This window comes from Gallinula chloropus (assembly GCF_964237585.1).
Source record: "Gallinula chloropus genome assembly, chromosome: 12".
In the NCBI taxonomy this organism is placed as follows: Eukaryota; Metazoa; Chordata; class Aves; order Gruiformes; family Rallidae; genus Gallinula; species Gallinula chloropus.
The window spans coordinates 10,006,725-10,026,448 of record NC_140097.1 but is presented as its reverse complement, the minus strand read 5'-3'; the positions used below and the strand labels follow the sequence as shown (position 1 = coordinate 10,026,448).

At 54.7% G+C, this 19,724-nt stretch overlaps 2 protein-coding genes across 3 annotated transcripts; one reads left to right on the top strand and one right to left on the bottom strand.

Moving 5' to 3' along the window:
- Positions 1-118: 118 nt before the first annotated feature.
- On the bottom strand, positions 119-17,905 carry P4HTM (prolyl 4-hydroxylase, transmembrane; the record flags this gene model as incomplete). 2 transcript variants are annotated; one of them, XM_084269681.1, is made up of 9 exons in its annotated part: positions 119-338; positions 1,659-1,782; positions 2,288-2,378; positions 2,781-2,966; positions 4,580-4,742; positions 6,962-7,058; positions 8,050-8,240; positions 17,474-17,555; positions 17,627-17,905. In XM_084269681.1, the coding sequence occupies 9 exons, from the start codon at positions 17,903-17,905 to the stop codon at positions 121-123; spliced, it is 1,431 nt and encodes a 476-aa protein (XP_084125807.1). In that variant the 3' UTR covers positions 119-120. The 2 variants fall into 2 exon arrangements, 1 of the variants encoding a protein (XP_084125807.1); XR_014617564.1 differs by having other exon boundaries at positions 204-338; positions 1,659-1,819.
- On the top strand, positions 10,383-13,729 carry LOC311196318 (secreted frizzled-related protein 2-like; the record flags this gene model as incomplete). The annotated part of the gene is made up of 4 exons (XM_084269859.1): positions 10,383-10,711; positions 11,443-11,615; positions 12,529-12,618; positions 13,398-13,729. The coding sequence occupies 4 exons, from the start codon at positions 10,383-10,385 to the stop codon at positions 13,727-13,729; spliced, it is 924 nt and encodes a 307-aa protein (XP_084125985.1).
- Positions 17,906-19,724: the final 1,819 nt, after the last annotated feature.

The following is a 19,724-nucleotide window of genomic DNA, read 5'->3' as shown; positions in this document are numbered from 1 at the left end:
GCCCGCGGCCCCGCCCCCCCGGCCAGCGCGGGAAAAGGCCACGTGCGCGCGGCCGGGCCCTCCGCGCCCACACACCCCACACACACCCCCACACCCCCCCAACACCCCCACCCCCGGGCCCTACAGCTCCAGGTGCACCCCGCTGTACGCCTTGTCCACTGTCCACTCGCCCGGCGCTCCGGGCCCGGCCCCCGCGTAGCGCTCCATCTCCTGCTGGAACTGCAGCTGCCGCCGGCGGTTGGGATCCACGTTGATCCAGTTGTTGGCGATCCACTTGGTGCCCTGGGTCACCAGGCAGCCCCCGTGCAGGGCGAAGTCGTCCAGCTCCCCCACCCAGCCTGCGGAGGGAAGAGCCCTGTCAGGGGGTAGCAGCGAGGAGCACTGCGGCACGGCGCGGCCAGGCGTGGCTGGGGCCGCATGGGGAGGGGCGGCCAGCGAACCCTGACACCAGCTGTCCCGCCCGTGGTGCCGGCTTGGATTTTAGTTGGGACATCTTAGAGGAGGGGGCTCCTCCAGCACCCCTCCACGGGAGCGCTGGCCCACCCCGGCACCTACAAGGGGTTCACCACCAGGACAAGACTCCCTGAGTGCAGCACACCCAGTGTCTCCGCTCAGCACAAGGGGCTCTCACACTCCACACCACGGGTGCTGCGTTTCTTAACTCCTCACCAAAGGGGGAGCTGGCATGGAAGGAAACGGGGTGGGGGGGCTGCTGCTGGAAGGCCCATGGAAGTCAGAGTCTCACGGCTACGGCAGACATGGCTTTCCAGCAGTTCTCCACAGCCCTCTTTTACAGAGGTCCCATGGTTTTCCTTGTGGCAGACTTGTATCAGCAGCCGCCTTCCATTTAGGAACAATCTGCTCATAAAAACACCACGGGGCTCTTCTTACGGGAGAGCGACGCCCTTTGTATTATCAGCCAGCAGCCCCAACGCTGCCCCTGTGACCTCTCCTCTGTGAATTTTCTAGAGATGGAAACATGGGATGCTCCCAGGGGACCTGGGACACTATACTCCCCGTGCTGCTCAAAATCTGCCTTTGAAACACTCCGGAGTCACACTCAGCAGCAGCCTGGGAGATTCATGTCAATCCCCCAGCCTGGCTGTCAGGGAAAACCACGCTCTGTGAGATAAACCAGCCCCACAAACATGTATCATCAGGCCAGGCTGAGCTGTAGCGCAGGAGGCAGCCCCAAGCATGGCAGAGCTTTGTATGGCGCTCAGGGAGTGTGTGTCATGCCTCCCTGTGCTGTGGAGCCCCATGGCCATGCCTTTGTCTACCTCCCTTCCCCAGCCCCCTTGGGCAACACCACATCAGTGAAGCATTTTGAATTGCAGACCAAGTTCCAGCAGGAGTTGGAGCTCGCACAGCGGGGCGGCAGGCAGCTGGCATGGCTCGCGCAGCCAAGGGCTTTGTTTGCGAGCTACTCCCGGCCCCCAAAGACATCAGGAGCCACTGACCTCCTGCCTGGAAACAAAGGCCTTTCAGAGCCAGGAAGCTCCGACCCAGCTGGTGACAAGCAGACTCCACAGTTCCCACTAGCAGGCAGCTACCGCCCTTTGGCTCTTCTGAGTTCCCAGCCACCACCAGAAGGCGATGGCTGTCACCTCCTGCAGCCCTGCCCCTCCCAAGAGCCGAGTCCTAAAACGAGCCTGTACCTTCTCCGTCTGACAGGTAGTTGTACCAGAAGACGGCGGTGCCTTGCTGAGGTTTCACTCTCAGATTGCCCTTGTCGCAGTTTTTCCGAGTGTCCCGCAGGTCAACGTCGTTCTGGATCAGAGACTGGCAAGAAGCCACAGAGAAGGTGTCGCAAACGGGGCTGGAACGAAGCGCACGCACTGGGCTGCCGCTGCTGACAGAGGTCATCCTGCCCTTAACGCCCCACAGGGACAGCTCAGGGCTGATGCTGGGCAGGGCAAGGCTTTCACAACCCACCCGGAGCAGCAGGTTTCAGACCCACGGAGGTCTGTGAGCTGTTCCTGAGTGGCCACCCATTCCTTAACACATTGCCTGACGGGAGCACAAGGTACCTGCCAAGACTTTGGTCTGAGGAAACCTGCCCAGACACAAGCCAGCAGGACCCACATTATGGCAGCAAGGCCAGGAGATCATCCTTCACCCCTCAGAGTGGGCAGAGCTGCAGCTGCCAAAGCCCTGTGCCTCTTCCCTCATTCTAGCTACAAAGGCCACCAACCTCACGCCCCCTCCTCTGCAGCCACAGCGAATAAAGACATTCAAAGAAGGACCCAAAATCCCCAGGGGTAACATGCAGGTGAGATTCATTTACCATCTCTTCGTACGTCCTGTTATCAGCTATAGGGAAGACAGTTTCTCCTCCCCCGGTCACGTTGTTCAGGTAGAACAGCACGGTCACATACCTGCAAGATGGAGTGGCTGTCAGGGGACACCTGACAGATGCAGAGGGGCTGTCCGTACCCTGCCCCTCCACCACACCTACATCTTGGTTCCTCCAAGACATCTCAGGATACTCCATTTACATCATCAGCTTGTCTCCACGGACAGGACAAGGACAACAAAGAAAATCCAGCAAGGGTGAGTTTCTGACCTCTGGTGGGGATGTCCCAGTGGCTCTGCAGAACACCACTCTGCCCTCCTTACGTAGACCCACAGCATTCGCTTGCTTTCCCCCTCAACCCCCTTCATGCCAGCCATCTCCAGAGCTGGTTTGTGAGCCCACAACCTGAGCACCAAGCCCCATGAAGAGGGGAGGTGAAACAGCTTCTCTAGCACCTTCCAGGCCGTGTCAAGGCCGACCTTACCGGCACGAGGTCTCAAAGGGAGCGCTTTCATTGGCGACCAGCTTGGTGTGGCTGCAGGCAGTCTCGGGGAAGACGGGGCCACTGTCCATGTGGGCATGGTAGTGCCCTCCCTGGTCGTATCGCACAACCTGGAGGGGCTCGCTGTGCTCCACAATCTCAGGGGGCAAGCGGGTCAGGCGCATTACCCTGGGGAAGAGGAGAGCAGAGCAGGTGAGGGGGAAGCACCATCACCCTGGGTCAGTCTCTACTTCCCAAGCTCCAACCAAATCCAGAGAAAGATAGCCCCCTTCCCCAGCAGACCGGAGAGACGGGTGGGCTGCAGCAAGCATGCCAGGAGGTAACCGGGTCCGTACAGATCTGTGGGGGCATCAGCTCAGGAAGTCCTCATCAAGGTTACTTAATCCCCCCCCCCAAACCGAAGGGCGCATCTCCAGCAGGACTGCTCTCAGGAAGACTTTGCTTGCTCAGCAGGATCCCTTCTGTGTGTGTCCCTGGAGCCTTCGTGTGCCATCTCATCACTTCTCTGGACTCCTGCACACCACCTACAGACCTCAGGGACAGTTAGCAAAGCACAGGGCCCCTGCTGAGAGCAAACCAAAGACTAGCTCTAGGAATGTTCTTGCCACCTAACTCACCTTTCCCTGTTGCTTTTTCAGCAGCCTCCCCCCCCAGGGCAGAGGGGAAGTGATCAGTGATCAAGGAGACCGGAGCCCTCCTGCTCTGGGATTTTTCCGCTGCTACATCTGAGATCATCCCCAAGGCAAGCAGGTACCTCTTGAGACCTGCCAAAGAACACTCAGAGCTCTGAGAATTCAGACCAGCAAAGCCCTCGGGGCAGGCAAAAGGGGAACGGCAGCACCCCTGGCATGATGAGGAAGCCCCTCCAGGCACTGCATGGTCACAAGGAGGACTGTAAGAGCCTCCTTCAGCGCTCTGTCTTCACATCCTCGGAACAGCGGCCAACCCAAGAGCGTAAAAGCAGCACACTGAGGCTGGCTGGCACAGAGAAGGTGGCAGCCACAGTCTGCTCTAATCAAGGCAATATGCGATCCCATTCAATCTCCTGCTGGAATGCACTGAAGAAAAGGAGAGGCCAGCAGCCATTCTCAAGCCTGGGGACAGATTTTACCCACCCATGTTCTGGGTGAGGACCAGCACCACAAGAACAAGAGAGTCTCCAGCCAATTATCTGAAACTCATCAGAGCTAAATGATTTGGCATGCTGGGTTTCAATGTGTCCCAGTACCAAACCTGAGAGGAAGGGCAGGGTAAGAAGTTCTCCCGTCTGCTGGGAGCTGCACTGCCACAGGTGTGCTCGGATGATTAAACTAACTCAGCTCACTCGAGGTGAAGTCATACTTGTTACAAAGTCAGCTCTGAGCAGCTAAGAGAGGTTTCAGTGAGATGCATGAGTAACTAAGGCAAATGACAGTGACCACTGGCACCCAGACAGCACTGGAAAGGGGCAGCTTCTCCTAGCAAGCTCATTTACTAATTAGAATGAATTATTTCATATAATGCCAAGTTTTCTTGGCTTTGTAGGGCTGTTCCCAAAAGCCAACGGAGATGCTGAAAGGTTTGATTTTTTTTTGTCTCTTTCCTTTTCCACAGCACTATACAAATTCTCACTCTACCAAAAACCTCCTCTCCCCATTTCGTGTCCGTGACCACTGCTCTTCATACTCCAAAACACTTTTCAGGCAATTAGGAAGTGTCAATATTAATTAGCAAGTCTGCCACTGGATCTCCTGGCACAGTTGGTCCTTGTGCCTACCCAAACCCAGCTGCCCAGCCCTTACCTTTGCCGTATGGCTCTCATGACCTGGTGTGCCCCCTCGCCCTGGTACAGCCAGGTGTGCTGGCTGTTGCGCACCAGGTCACTCATCTTCACTTTCTGGCTTCCCATGTACTTGTGGAAGTCACGGATATTCAATTGTTTGAACTCCTCCAAGCTCAGCACACCTATGGGAAGAGAGGAAAAGCCGGCTGACTGGTGCAGGTGACAGTTCTTGGGGTCCTGTACTTGGGGAAATCAGCAGCTGAGGGCACTGCTGAAACTGCTCTGCCCACCACGGACTGCACCCCACTACTGCTGCCTTATAGACCCCAGCAATGCTGTCACCTGCAGCTGAGCAGAGGGTATACAGCAACCTGCTAGAATCACAGAGATCCCAGACCAGTTTGGGTTGGGAGGGACCTCAAAACCCATCTAGTTCCAACTTCTCCACCAGGGACACCTTCCGCAAGCCTAGGGTGCCCAAAGCCCCATCCAACCCAGCTTTGAACCTTGTCAGGGATCCAGGGGCAGCCACAGCTTCTCTGGGCACGCTGTGCCAGGGCCTCCCCACCCTCACAGGGATGAATTTCTTCCTGATGTCTAATCTAAACCTCCCCTCCTTCAACTTAAGGCCCTTTCCCCTCATCCTCTCACTAGAATAGCTGCAATGCGGGGTCAGAACGGGGACAGGCAAAATACTATTCTGAACTTTTGAAAAAGCTCCTAAACCACACAAACCCATCCATCAAAAGAGAGAAGTTACAGTGCTAACATGCAGTGCCACAGCTGGAAAGCCTGTGCCACCTGCTGCCCTGGGACTCGTCACTCTGGTATTTAAGCAGACAACTTTCAGATCGGGGCAGGACGCCTCAGACCACATTTTCCACAAAGCCTTGCAGGGTAATTTCAAAAAGCTGAACCCAAACCAAGCAGCCTGTTCTTCTGCATGTGTGTAACTGCAGAGTGTGAGTGAGGAACACAGCAGGGTTTGGTCTCACCCAAGTCGAAATTACAGAAAAACACAAGGTAAAAAGTGGTTTCTACTGGACCAAGAATTTCTTGTTTGGACTGATTTAGACTCAGCAAGGGGTGTGCTTCTGCCTTTGTCACCTTCAGGAAAATCCTTGCATTTGTTTTTCCCTTCTTCTGGAGAAGGAGGAAGCCTTGCACTGGGAACCTTGTCTCTGGGACCAGAGCATGTGGAGCACTGCAGCGCTGCCCAGCAGCCAGCACACATCGCAGGCTATGAGTGGAGCCTGCTTGAGCAGTGCCAGCTCTGCTCCCTGGGCACAGCACCCTCCAGCAGGAGGAAGGACCCATCGCCAGGGTCAGCCTGGGACAGTTCCTCTGATGCCAGTGGTCGTGACCGAATTATTTCCAGTGTCCCCTTGTCCCCACTTCCCCTTACTCCATGAGGGCTTTGATGACGCAGTGCCACATCCAGGTTGTGACCTGGTCTCTCAGCATCACGTACCCATTTAACAAGGGAAGCGGCTCTCTGGAAGCAAGGTCCTGCCAGGAGCAGTGTAACAGGACCTTCTGTTTGTTAATGTGTGGAACAGTGGAAAAGCCACCCAGTCATACATGCCTACCCCTGCCAAGAATGCCACTGGTCCGGAGGAGCAGGGGCACAGGGCGCCCTCCGGATATTTAGACATTCACATGCTTCCAGTCCAAAGCAGGTCCTCCTGGGCAGCTCTCAATGCCAGGTCACTAGGAGACAGCATACAGAGCCTGTGCATTCACTTAATTTGATTAGGAAATGGAGAGTTGCTTAATTGAGGCCACTCTAATTAGAGCAGTAGGGGTTAGAGTGCAATTCCGGACCAGCAGGAGCCCTTGGGAGACCAGGGCTAGGAGGAGCAGAAGTGGCCTTGTGGAATACAGAGTGTTTGCAGCAGCAGAGCTGGGGTGGGGGGGTCAGCAACAAAGGCTAAGCAACAAGACCACCCTCACCTCTGCTTATTCTGCCCTCCCCTGCCAGGGATGCAGAAGTCTCCCTGAAAACAGGGAGGGAGTGGAGGGTGCACGTTAAAACCCACAGCCCAGGTAACAAGAGCTACAGAGTCAGCACCAGAGAGGTCTCTTGGACCCTGTAGGTCCCTTTACAGCACAGCATGAATAAAGGAAGGTCTGAGAGCAGCGAAGGAGTGCAGACATGTGTGCTGCTCCTACTTCCACAAGATGCAAGCCCAGACAGTGGGACTGGACTGGTGATGAGGGGGCAGGAGTGCTGCCATGAAAGGTTTACACTGATTTTACCTTTCTGCCAAGGTCTCTAAAGCAGGAGTAGTTTCCTTTGAAGATGACAGCTAGAGAAACAGGCCTGGGTAGGGACAGGGTTGTTGCTCTGCTCTGCACAGCTGTGCTGAGGGCAAAGGGGTTCCCATGGAGCTGCTCTTACCATTGCCGTCGGGATCGGCCTTGACTGCAGTGTACATCTCCCGGATGTTTTCGGGGGTCATCCACCTGCCATTCCCAAGCCGGGTGTGGGTCAACACCTGAAAGTCATAAATGGATCAACACCAGGCACTGGTTCCTTGTGCTCAGGAAACCCCATGGGTTCCCTGCTTGAGGCTCGGCGGGCTCTCGTCTGCAGAGCATTGGCCAGCCAGGCGTCAGCACGTCTCTGGAGAAGGAAGACCGGAGCGGGAGTCATCTGGCAGCCACACACACTGTGCAGCTGATGAATGCCATTATTTCCAGTCTAGATCATGGCACATGAGTGCTGGGACTTGCTTAACCAGGCAAGAGGTGGAGGGGGCACAGCTCCTTCTGCTGAAGGGAAAGCAAAGCTACTGATGATAGAAGTGTACTGATGAATGCTTTTACTTGTCCAAGTCAAAGGCTTGGAACAGGGAGCTTCCTTTCCATGAGGACAGAGAGATGCAGTATGCCAGAGAGCTCTCAGCAGGCTCTGGCCTCCTTGCAGCCTTGCCTGGGGCTGTCACTGGCACAGGTCCCCACACACCACACTTGCTGCCCACAGACAGTTGCGGCCCAGCCCCACCTGGGGTAGGATGTCCTGGAGCTGCCAGTGCCTGCCCTGATTCACCCTGCTGCATGGGACAAGGGTGCTGAAGGGCTGTGGATGAGGTTCTTGTTATCCCCCTTGGGTCATTAATGGGGGTGGCTTTGCTGATGGACAGTTGAGCGCAGCCCATCCCCACACACAGCGATTCCTACACCACAAACTCCCTTCCCTGGGACACCCAGACAGAGGAATCCCACAGCACAAGGAACGTTTTACCCAGCATAATGAAAACACACAGGCCTGCTGCTACCTCCTAACAGTGTGACATGTGCTTCACATCTCCCCTCCATGCCTAGAGCCAGCACAAACCTCGAGACATAAACCTAAGCAAATACTGATCAGTATTTACTGGGGTTTGGCTCTTCCCAAAGCCTGTGAGCAATCAAGAGGCCATCTGAGGAGGGGACCTGCCAGAGGGTCCCAGAGCAAAGCTCCCCCCGGTCTATTCCACACTCTACCTCTTTGAGCTGCAGCTGCCCATCCTGATTGTGGTCCAGCAGATTGAAAATGTCCATCTGGCTGATTTCTATCATTTCCATGGCTTCCTCATAGTCATCTGTTGGTAGGATCTGGCTCTTCTGCAGCCCCTTCAGCTGTGCCAGATGGACGATAAGCTTGCACTCCTCCTCTGTCAGGAAGTCAGGGATTTCTGCAGAAAAAGTGTGAGCAGCAACAGAGACTGAGGAGCTGTTACAGTGGGACCCCACACTGATGGCAGGCCACCCAGAAGATTTAAAAGAAAAAGCGGGGGGGGGGGGAAATGGAATTTAGAAACTACTTAGTTTTGTGACATTCAAACACATCCCCCCTCCTACCAGAAGAGCTCTCGAAGAGCATACACCCCACACCTGAGCTGTTGGGGGGTGGGTATTTTTACAGCAGCAGTTCCTAAATGTTTGGATCCCGGGGTCAAGCCCTTAAACTCTCTCGCCGATACCACACCGGACAAAGGAGGAGAGAACAAACACGTGCGTATCACTGTGTATTATCACTTCAAAGGTGACGTGTGGATCACAGTCTGGGAACTACACAAGGGGGGCCAGAATTCTGTGGCGATGGCTGGGGTTTCGGGCGCCTGCGCTCTCACCTGGAGGGAGCAGCCCTTTGCACCAAATGCCTGATGGGGAACTCGGCACAGTGCTCTGCTGCGAAACACAAACAGCAAGGAGACAACTTCCACACTTATCCCCACTCATTCCCACTCATTCCCTTGATCCCCCACTAAAAATGGTTGTTGGATGCAGTATTAAAGGGGAAGACTCTGCGTATGGTGGATGCCACACTCCACGCTCGGCTAGCATCCTGCTGTCAGCAGCTTTTCTTTGCAGCGTGACACCAGCAGCAATCAGGCACTACCAGGATCCCAAGGGAGAGTGATCCTACAAGCCCAGGAGGTTTCTGGCTGCGTGATGCGCTGAGCTCACACTTGCCAAGTGCTGCCAAGGTCCCATCCCAAAGCACAGTTATATTGTGGCCCCGCAGGCTGAGAAGATCCTTCTGGCTGATGTCTGTCACTGCTTATGGGGATCTTGTTACCAGCTGCTGAGACTTGAATAAGGAGAGAAAACCCACCAAAGCGAGACAGGTTTAACTGCTCCTAGGCCCAGGGTCCTGCTTGCCAAATCACAGCCCCTACAGCTGCTGCAGGTATGGGCCAAGGACACGTTACACCTCCGCTACAGCAGCAATCCTTAAAGCACAGGGGCAGGGGGGGAGATTTAATTACTTCCATGACCTTAAATCAACCCTATCGACTCAAACTGTCAATGAGCAGTTGGCCTCTCGCTAAGTACAGACCCGAACTAACCCTGGAGAAAACGAGATGTTCCTGGGAAGCCCCAGAAACACAGTGCAGCCGGCTGTATCAGTAACACCCTCTGAGGAAACAATTTCTGCCACAGGCAGCGCAGGGTCCTTGTGCCAGAGGATGCTCCGGAGCTGGACCTTCCGCTGCCCGGTTTGAACCCCGTGGCACGGCACCAGGCCCGAATGAACCGTGCAGGCTGGCAAGCAACGCCCCCGGTATTTCCAGTTCCCCAAACTGGGCTACAATAACGACAGCTTTCTGGAATCTTAATTACGTGTTGGAGGAAGGACAATCCTGCTCTTCAGCGGTAGTGACAGGATTTCGTAACGAAGTGAAGATGCTGTTAGCCGGAAAGCGCGGCCTGTCACGCAGGCTGCAAGGTGAGGGGCCTTCCAGCTAAGCGCTGCCAATCCCATCTGCAAACAACCTGGCTCCACGGCTGTAAATTAGTTCCTCTCTACCCCCAGCTCTCCCAAACGGTTAACTTCAGGCTGTGAGACCATCCTATCTCTCGGGCTGCTCAACAATAGATCCGGCTAAACAAATGCCTCCTAATTGACTTTGAGCAACACTTGATTGCTTTTACAAAAAACAAAAGAGAGGAAAACATTGGGGTTTATGAAATAATGACTAATCCTGGAGCAAGAGAAAGGGGATGGGTAGGAGCACTGGTGTCAAACAGAGATTCAATCTTGGCTGAAAGAGCCCCAAGACACATGGGCCAAGACATTCATCCCTTCCCAACTGCCCTCATTTCCACACCTGCTGATCTAAGCCAAACCCCTGCTAAAATCCAAACAATCGGGGCCGCTGGCAAATGAAAATTAGAGCATTGTCTTCCCCATGAGGGCTCTGAAAGGGCTGCACTTAATGAGGATGGACTGACAGAGAGGTGGCTCGTAGGCTATAAAAGGCGTCCTGCAGTCAGGAGCAGCTCAGTCCAGGGTGCACAGCCCATTCTCCTGCTTCCAGCTCCCTCCGAGCATGGTGACGGCCCGTGGCAGGCACCACTCCTCCAGGTTGGGTGGCCCATGGCTGCTGGGCCTCCTGGTGCGCCTGCTGTTGTGGGGGTCTCCGGGAGCCTGGGCGAGCTACCTGAGGAGATCCTCCAGCTGCACACCCATTCCACAGCGCATGGCCTTGTGCTATGACATCGGCTACTCCCAGATGAGGATTCCCAACCTGCTGGAGCACGAGACCATGACAGAAGTGATCCAGCAGTCTGCCAGCTGGCTGCCCTTGCTGGCCAGGGAGTGCCACCCAGACGCTAGGATCTTCCTCTGCTCCCTCTTCGCACCAATCTGCTTGGACAGGTAAGATGTTTTTACACGTTATTTCAGTTGTAGCGAGGAACACTCCCCAAGATCACAACTGCATTTGCCTCCCCAGTGACAATGCATGCAAAGTGACCAGCGCAGCCCCAAGCAGCTGTGGGGCTCTGCTCCAAGCTGGGCGGTTGATTATCCAGCAGGGACCTTCCCTCTGAAAGCAAAACGTGAGCATTTCATCTCACAGAATATTATGTTCTCTCCTCTGGATTTTCCTGCTCTCCAACCCCAGGCACTGCTGGTGTTGCCCCTGGCCACCCCCTTCACACCCTACAGTAGCTGCCGGCACCCGCTGGCATCACCTTCCAGCTCCCCTGCAGCCCCTTCCCAACTGCTGCCCTGACCACACTGGGGCTTCCTCAGCCCAACTGCCAGCCCCAGAGAGAAATCCTCAGTTTTGAGGAGCAGCCATCAGATAGCTGCTAAGAAAATCCGGTATCCAAATAGCCACCTGTAAAGGTAAGCAGCCTTTGCACTACAAGGGAAGATCCCTGAGGAGGAGGATGGGCTTCTGGCAGCAGCCTGTATCCACCAGCCTCATCCCTCCCGTCCTCAGAGATCCGGCGTTTGCTTCCTGGGCACAAATGTTCAAAACACATCAAAGCCCACAAAACCAGCCCTGCTAGCGTGACCACAGCCCCGTGCCGCAGCCAGGGCTCGACCCTCAGCCTGCTGCCCGGCGTGTGGAGGTGCTGCAATCCCCATCCCCTCCCCAGGCTCATCTACCCCTGCCGCAGCCTGTGCGAAGCCGTCAAGAGGAGCTGCGCACCCGTCATGGCTTGTTACGGCTACCCCTGGCCCGAAATCCTGAACTGCAGCAAGTTTCCTGCAGAACACGAACTGTGCATCGCAGCAGTCTCCACGGAGGAGAATTCCTCAAGCAGGAGAAGTAAGGCTTTTGTTTTTTAAACTCCTTCTTCCTATCTTTTCCCATACATAAGGCTGAAAGCTCGTAAGGACGCCTTGTTTCTATTCCTAATATTTCTGGGTTTAGGCTACACTTAGAAAGAATAAATTCGAGTTTTGTTCTCTCTGGAAACTCCGCCGTGTCTAGAAAATTAGCGTGAAGTTGACTGCAGCTTGTTCCCCTGCCTGCTGTATTCATTAGCTCCCTGGGTGCCATCAGACCTCTCGGGGGTTTGGGGCAGGGGGAAGCAATTGCTGTAAAAGCCATTTGCTCAGGCACAGCGTGAGAGCTGGTGGTGTGCAGGCTCCAGGCGTCGAGCCGCGCTTCCAGCGGTGCTGTGGGGGCTGCAGCCCTCATCTTACAGCTCTGCCCGGGGTTTAAATAAACATCCAAGAAGAAATGTTTTGCAAACCGCCTCTTGAAGCATTAGGAAAGACCACAAAGAGGCAAGAGCTTCTGCAGGGTGTGAGTTACACAAGAAAATATTCTTTTGAGACTGGGAGATGAAATGAAACACCCAGACACTGGTGATTGCTGTGGGGGGGTACATTTCAGGCCCTGAGGGATGCCTTGTTTCAGCATTGCTGGACTATATTGACGACTTTACGGTTTCATTTAACTCAGAGATCTTCGTTAAGCATTTTCACAGCTGCTTTAACATGCAGCTACACACACAAGCCTAAACAAAGTGTGACAAGCAGCAACTGCCCCAGCCACAGAAAGAAGAGCTTAACAATTCCCAGCCTGGCAGTCTGAGCCCTCTCTCCAGGGACAGGGTAGCTTGGGAGGAAGCGTCACCCAGAAACAACAAACCACCTCTCACAGACCCCAGAATCGCATTATGCCTTTTCCAGTGAAGCCTGATAAGGGTGTTATAACCAAATCTCTGTTACAGCAGTGCCCCGAGCCAGCTGCAAGGACTGCGAGCTTGAGGAGGCCAGCACTGCCAGGGAGATCCTGGAAAACCTCTGTGCTGATGATTTTGGTGAGTGACACCCCCCGCCCTTCTCTCCGTGGCTGCTGTTCCCTCCAGCAGCCAAGCAGTGGTACACACAAAAAATGTCTTTGCTGTAACAAACTGACTTGGAGGAATCCCTAGAAAAATCCAGGGATTTTGGGGTCCAAACTCACCTGTTACACAGCAGGAGGGCCCAGCTCCAGGCAGCACTGAAGGTGAAGGCCTGCTTTATGTCTATAGGCTCTGGTTTGGTTTTGGTCTTTGGCAACTAAATACAAGCACTACTCTGCCTTTCCCTCCAAGACCTGTGTTTCAGTTGATGCCCATAAAAACCTGTAGCAAATCCCACGTTAGCTATTTCAGGTGTCAGTACCATTGTTCTGGTACCGCAGCTCTCCCTCTCCTAGCCCAAGCAGGTGGCAGCACTGGCTCTGCTAAATCAGGCAGCAGTAAGTTTTCAAGGAATTGTTCTGAATTCAGGCACAAAACCTTCATGGGAAAAAATAAATAGAAGGTCAGGGAATTTGTGTGAGAGCAGGACTCTGATGCACCCACTTGCTTGTGCCTCTGCAGTGGTGCTGATCTGCCTTCAGCTCCCTTGTGAGACGAGCACAGTGAGAATGGTGTTCAGTGTTGGAATTTAACCTCAGATGAGAACTTTCACAAGTTCACTGCAATTACAAGAGCCTGGATGGATGAACCAGACTGCAGGAACAGCCAGAGGGCCCTGCGCTGGCTGTGTGTTCAAGTAGGTAAGAGCTATGAAACGTAAAGAGAACTTACAGCTCTTTTTCCAACCCCCACAGCAGTGAAAATCCGAATCCTGAGGAAGAACACAACCACCACCATCTCGGACTTCGACCTGGATCCCTCCAGGGTGGAGGTGCTGAAGCACGGCCCGCTCCTCAGAACCGAAATCCCCGCCAGGCTCCAGCAGTGGCTGGACATAGACGCTACCTGTGTCCACAACATCATGAGGGGCACCCACGCAGGGGTCTTCGTCGTAAGCGGTGAAGTACAGAGTGACAAAGTGGTGGTGAACAAGGCCTACGCCTGGCAGAAGAACAGGAACCTGCACCAGGCGGTGCGGAGGTGGAAGCATCACCGCTGCCCTGAGCAGCCTGGCCGGAAGGTCTGAAAAAATACGTGAGCTGAATTCCAACAGTAAGAAACTGCTCCCTTCCCTATGGCTAGAAAACTCCTTTCCCTGGCAGGCGGTGTTTTGGAGATGTACAGACAGTATTTTCAGGTTATTCAGAGCATTCACAGCCCACAGACAGGGCCACGCTGCAGATCCCCGGTGTAGAGAGGCAGAGCTGAAGATTTAACACTCTTCTCTCAAGGCTCTGCAGATCCAGGACTTGTGATTGACAGTTTTGCCTAGGATCCAACGTCACAACAAAGCTGAAATGAACTCTGCAGGTGAGCACAAATTAGAAGAGACCTTTAACAACAGTTCCTCCTCGTTCTCATCATCAGAGTTGACAATCACTTCAGCTTCGTTATTTGACCTCAAGACACTGATGCTGTCCAAGTGCCCACTTGCTCTTGGTCCAGAGAGATTACAAGGTCTCCCTGACTGCAGAGATGCTTTTTTATGTAATAGAGCAAATACCTGACTTTTGAACTATCCAAGGTAAATTAAAGGGGAGAGGAACCACCCAGGTGATGCCTGGCTCCTTAAATGAATGCTCAGCTCTGCTCTTGAGTGGTCACTCATGCTGTACTAAGAGCTGATGAACATCTGCACAGATAAAAGGAAAGAGCCATTCTGGATCAGGAAGGGCAGAGAGCAAAGACAGTGGAGGGTTTCTGCGTAAGAGGAAAAATAAACTTTAAATATCAGAAGTTCAGTTTGGATCAGAAGATTCTGGTAACTGGGGAACTGTGGAAGATACGACAAGAGCCTGGAGCAGTCAGAGTGGGAGATCAGCTGGTTAAACCTCTGCCTTGGTGTGCAAAAGCAGCTCTGCTTGGGATGCAGAGATGAGCCCCAGCCACAGCACAGCAGGAGAGACTTGTGGTTCTGATACGGGGTGGGGGGAGAAACGTTACGCATCTGTCTGGGCTTCCCCCTGCGCAGAGAGAGGACAGGAGAGGTGGCAAAACCTCAGTCTCACCAAGTCTCAGTGCAGTTCACACTCCCACCCAAGCAGGCAGGGACTGTAATTCCCTGCAGGGATAACACAGCTTGAGCTCTGCACTCCAGACCACGGAGCAGAGACAGGCAATTCCCCAAACGAGAAAGCAGGTCGGATTTCTGCTGCCTAACAAAGCACTGTCTGCGGAAAGTTTTCTACACTGGATTAAAGCGGGGACTGAAATTAAGGGGAGAAAGGTCTTGTGGGAGAAAGGCATTCCTGCCTTGTTCATGACAGCTGCAGTCTCAGTTGTGGAGAACCACCGGGTTTGCTGGAGGCACATTGCCTCCCTGTGCTCGTAAAGCACACCAGCAAGCCAGGACGAGATCTCTTTGGATTTAGCGTGGGCTGAGACGAGCGCTCAGCCGCTCACACTGAAACGCAGCGGCGCCCTGACGCTTGTGCAGCCATTACTTCTGCTCCCCGAGGCTCCGAAGAAAACCACAGTCAGATTCCCTCTTGTCATTGCTCCTCACTGCCTCGTCTCGCAAACTGCCACCCAAGTCACAGCACCCACTGCCAGGTGGTCCCTGCAGCAGCAGCATCCTCTGAACAGACTGCGTTTGGAAAACACAACAGAACACATAAAAGCTCTGAAGGTTGAAAAGGCTTTGTCTGATATTTGTTTTCCATTAATAGGATTATTTGATTGCTAGTGTTTCCTAACTAAAAAGTGCACAGATGGTCTTGACTTACAAGCTTTAGGAATGACGTCTCAGAGCCGGAGGGGGAAAAAATAGGGCAGGGACTTTTTCATAGCTCGGTGGAATACTCTTGGGTTCAATGTGGATGACTTACCCACATTTAAAAAACAAACCACAAGTTACCCTGTGGTGCCCAGCCCTGCCCTCCGAAGCACAGAGCTCACATTAAATCACTTAACGAGCCGTCTGCTGCTGTAGCCCCACTACAGCCTGCTCTGCTCAAAGCAAAGCTCACAGGCCAGCCACGTATTCCCCTGATTTGGCTGTTGCCTGCTGCAACACTTTAAGCAAAATCCCCCAAAATTTAAGAGTTTTTTTCTAGCAGCTTCTGGGGCCAACACAACTGAGTTAAATACACACTTCCACTAATTTAAACAAGAGAGATGCAAAATATTATTCTCTTTTTTTTTTTCTTTAAATAACTTGATTTAGATTGGTCCTGTTTGCATAGATAGAGCAGTCTCTGGAAGTCTTTTAAAAGTCAGAGCTGGCTCCTGGCAGGTTGACCCAGGAGATAAGAGCCGTCTTGTGACCTGTGGTTTCTAAATAAGGGACTCTCTATCGGAGGACAAAGGAGAACAGACTCGAGTGGCATCTCCAATGTGGAATGTCCATCGCTGTCTGTCACACCCTCCCCAGGGAGCAATGCTTCCCTTGGAAGAAGTTAAAAAGTCCTGGGATTAGTGCTGCCAGGACCAACCTGCCTTTTATCAACCTCAGCACCTTCCTGGCAGGCCAGGATCAGCTCTTTTACTTGAAGTGATACCGGTAGGGCAGCGAAGGGGGAAACGAGTGTTCCTGAGTGAAAACCAGAGCCCCTGGCTGTGGTTCTGGCAGTGACATGTTCTGTGACTGCTGAGGTTATCAGCTCCAGTTTGGTGTGTCTGTTGCCAGAGCATCAGACAGAAATGTACTTAAAAATTCAGGAGCCATGAGCACCACCTATGTAGAAACGACAGAAGAACTTTGTCTATTTCTTCCAGATACTTGCAGCATTAAAGGAGTTTAATAAGACACCTCTCTGATTTACAGCCAGGCTTTCAGTGTATAGAACCTACTTGGAAGCAAAAAACCCCTCTCTGTACAGTGAGGAAGCATCTAAAAGACTCTCAGTGCTGTCTTTTCCCAGACAACAGGTTTTGTCTGACTTTGTAGTAGGAATTTTGTAATCAAATCTGTCCCAAAAAATTAATTTGTATATTCTCAGTGGATTCCAGAACACAGAGTTCTGTTAGTGAGACTTTACCAGTCACAGCAAAAACCACAGACAGGTAGAGAAGGTTTTGAAGTACCTGAAAGCAGGATGCTGCACGGTTGTGTATCAGAGAGGCCAGAAATAAAGATAAATCTAGAACAGGATGCAAAATGGTGGAAGACACGAAATCCATCAGTTTTTCTGTTCCTCGTTTCCTCAGCACTGAAGCACCGACACTAAATCGCTTTATCATCATTTATTACCAAAACTTTGGGGATCCCTTGTCCCTCCCTAACACTGAGCAGCTTCTTCAAGGTCCTCTCCAGCGCCGTGCTGTCTGTTCGCGGAATTTTAAAGGGAACCTGCAAAACCTGGAAAGGTTAATCTTCCAAATTCTTCTAACTGGGCCACCCGGACCAAATCACCTCTAAATGATTCACTGGAATCCTTCAAACACACCCCCCCCTCCCCCCCCCCTCCCCCTGCTCCCACGCTCTAACGCAGCCCCAGGAAAAGCAGCGCAGGGAGGACAAGCGAACACACCAACATCACATCCCCCGGGTGGGTGCGAGACAGACCCCCGGCGGCTGTCAGCCGGCGCCCGTCCCCCCCCCCCCACGTCCCCGCCGGCAGCGGCGGGGGAACAGCCCAGACCTGCCAACCGGGACCCACGGGCACCGCTCCACGGCCCCGGGTGACGCGGCCGGACTGTCACCCCACGAGCCGGCTCCGGAGGAGGCTCCGAGCCCAGGGCCGGCGTGTCTGGGGGCCGGCGGCAGCGCGGGCCGGTGTCCGCCGCTGGCCCATCGGCGGGGCCGGGATGCGGCGGGGCCGGTACTCACCGAAGAGGAGCGGCTTGAGGCTGAGGGTGCGCACGGCGTGGGCCCTGCCGGGCACCAGCTCCACCCGCTGCGTGTGGCCCACCTGCGGGGAGAGCAGCGGTGAGCGGCGGCGCGGCCCCGGCCCCGGTCCCGGCCCCCCCGGCGCGGCCTTGCCTTGATGCCTTCGAGGCGCGGGAGGGCGCGAGCGGGAGGCGGCGGCGACGGCGGCGGCGGCGGCGGGGGGGGGGCGGCGGGCGACCCGCCGGTCTCGCCGGCGCTGAGGTGCACGAAGAGCAGCAGCCCCAGCACGTTCAGGACGTATAGGTGGGCGAAGACCATGAGCACGAGGAAGTAGGGCCGCGAGCAGACGGGCCGCGGGCGGCCCCCGGGCGGGCCGGGCAGCGGGGGACCCTCAGCCCGCGCTGCCGCCGCAGCCGCCGCCGCCGCAGCCATCGCGCCGGCCCCCCCCCCCCGCCAGCCCGGCCCGGCCCGCCAGGCCTCGCGCGTCACCACGGCAACCGCCCGGCGCGCTGCGTCACCGCGCCGCGGGGGCGGGGCTGAGGCGGGGCGCGCGGCGCGGGCGGGAAGCCGCCGCTCGGGGGTCGGCGGGCGCTGCCCCCTCCCGCCCGCCCGCGGAAGGGCCGGGTCGCTGCCGGGCTGGGGGCTGTGTGTGACATGCTAATAGCCGCCTCCCGGCGGGTTCCCGCCGCCCTCGCCCCTCTCTCCAGCGCCTGCGAAGAAAATCGAGGAGCGGCTCCTGCTCCTGGCCCCTGCCAGGGCTCCGCCGCGGCCCCCCCGCCGGCCCAGGTCCCCGCCTGAGGCAGCCCGGGGCTGCGAAAGGAACGCGCAGAGCGAGCGCCGCGTTTAGAAATAAAGTTCGACATTTTATTTAAAAATAAAGTTCTGGGGTTGTTTTTTTTTTCATGTCACCTTTTTAAAATGCCTGAAATTTAAAGAGCTTGAGGCCGCGGCCCATTGCCCTGCCCCGCCGAGCAGAGCATCTCGCCCAGCCCAGAGCGGCTCACGGCACCAGGCGAAAACCTTCCGTTACAGCCCGGCGAGCATCAGAGCTGAGGCAGCCGGGGCGGTAACACAGCGAGGCTGGAAGAGGAGCGCGGTGGATGCCAGGGTGGAGAGGGGTCGGGCCGGCCTGGAGACGGGAAACTAGCGCAAAGTGCGTGTGAGGGGAGGAGGAACAAGTATTCGGCAGCTGGAGCAGTAACGCGCCCCAGGGAGGGTTGTACAGGGGATTAACACCTGCCGAGCCACCTTCTGCTTGCCTGTATTCATCCAACCCCAATTCTCAATAGGACTGCGAATAGAGGGAGGAAAAACTGTCCTTGGCTTTTGGCTCTGGGAAGTTTCCTGCCTCCCAAGGTGTATCAGCCCCTTTACACAAAAAGCCAGGAGTCCCTGTGCTCCCCAGGCTTGGCTCTGGTGTGTGACACCAACACAGACATCACTCTGCCTGGATGCAAAAGCAAGTCAGGCCTGTTGTTTCCCCAGCGCACAGAAACAGGATCTGTGCGTGCAAACCGCCTTCAGGAAGGGTGTTTCGTTTGCTTTTACAATAAACAACTGCTGACAAAGCTCTTGTTTCAGGGAATTTTAAAGAATGGAGGGGGGGGCATCAGACACTGCGCAATATTTGTAACTGTCCCCCAGCCAAGCATCTGTCTGCTCAGTAAACTTGGCCACAGTTACACAGTCTAGTTTGTCTACAAACAAGGATTCAGAGGAAAGCATTTTGTGGGGGCATGAGAGAGGGAGGGAGACAAAACCCTGTTTTCATATAGCTCAGAGCTGGACAATTATGTAACACAAGTGAGAACTCTTTGGGATTAGGAACGTCCTCGTACCTGTTCTGCAGAGGTTAGGCAGTACAAGAGTTACCGTGTAGACAAGAAGAACCTAATTAGTACATTGCACATTCGATTTTTAAAGAACACTTTAAACACTGGTTCTGCCTCTTGTAAACTGCTGGGTCTCAGCAAGCTTCCCCCACACTATCCCTTCCCCCAGGTCTGGTGTGCCCAGACTTTTGACAAAGGGGAGAGGAAAGGACTGAGCTCTTGGATGGCTCACCAGGAGGGCACCAAGGGGCTGCTGCTGGGAGCAGGAGGGAATGAAGTCAGGAGACAGTGGCTAGAACAGGGATCTGTCCATGGCTATGGCTCCAGCCAGAGAAGACAGAGCAGGAACACAAGGAGCCATGGTGACAGAGATCCCTTGCACAGTAAGCAGCGCTGCTCCCACAACCAGACTCCCTCTC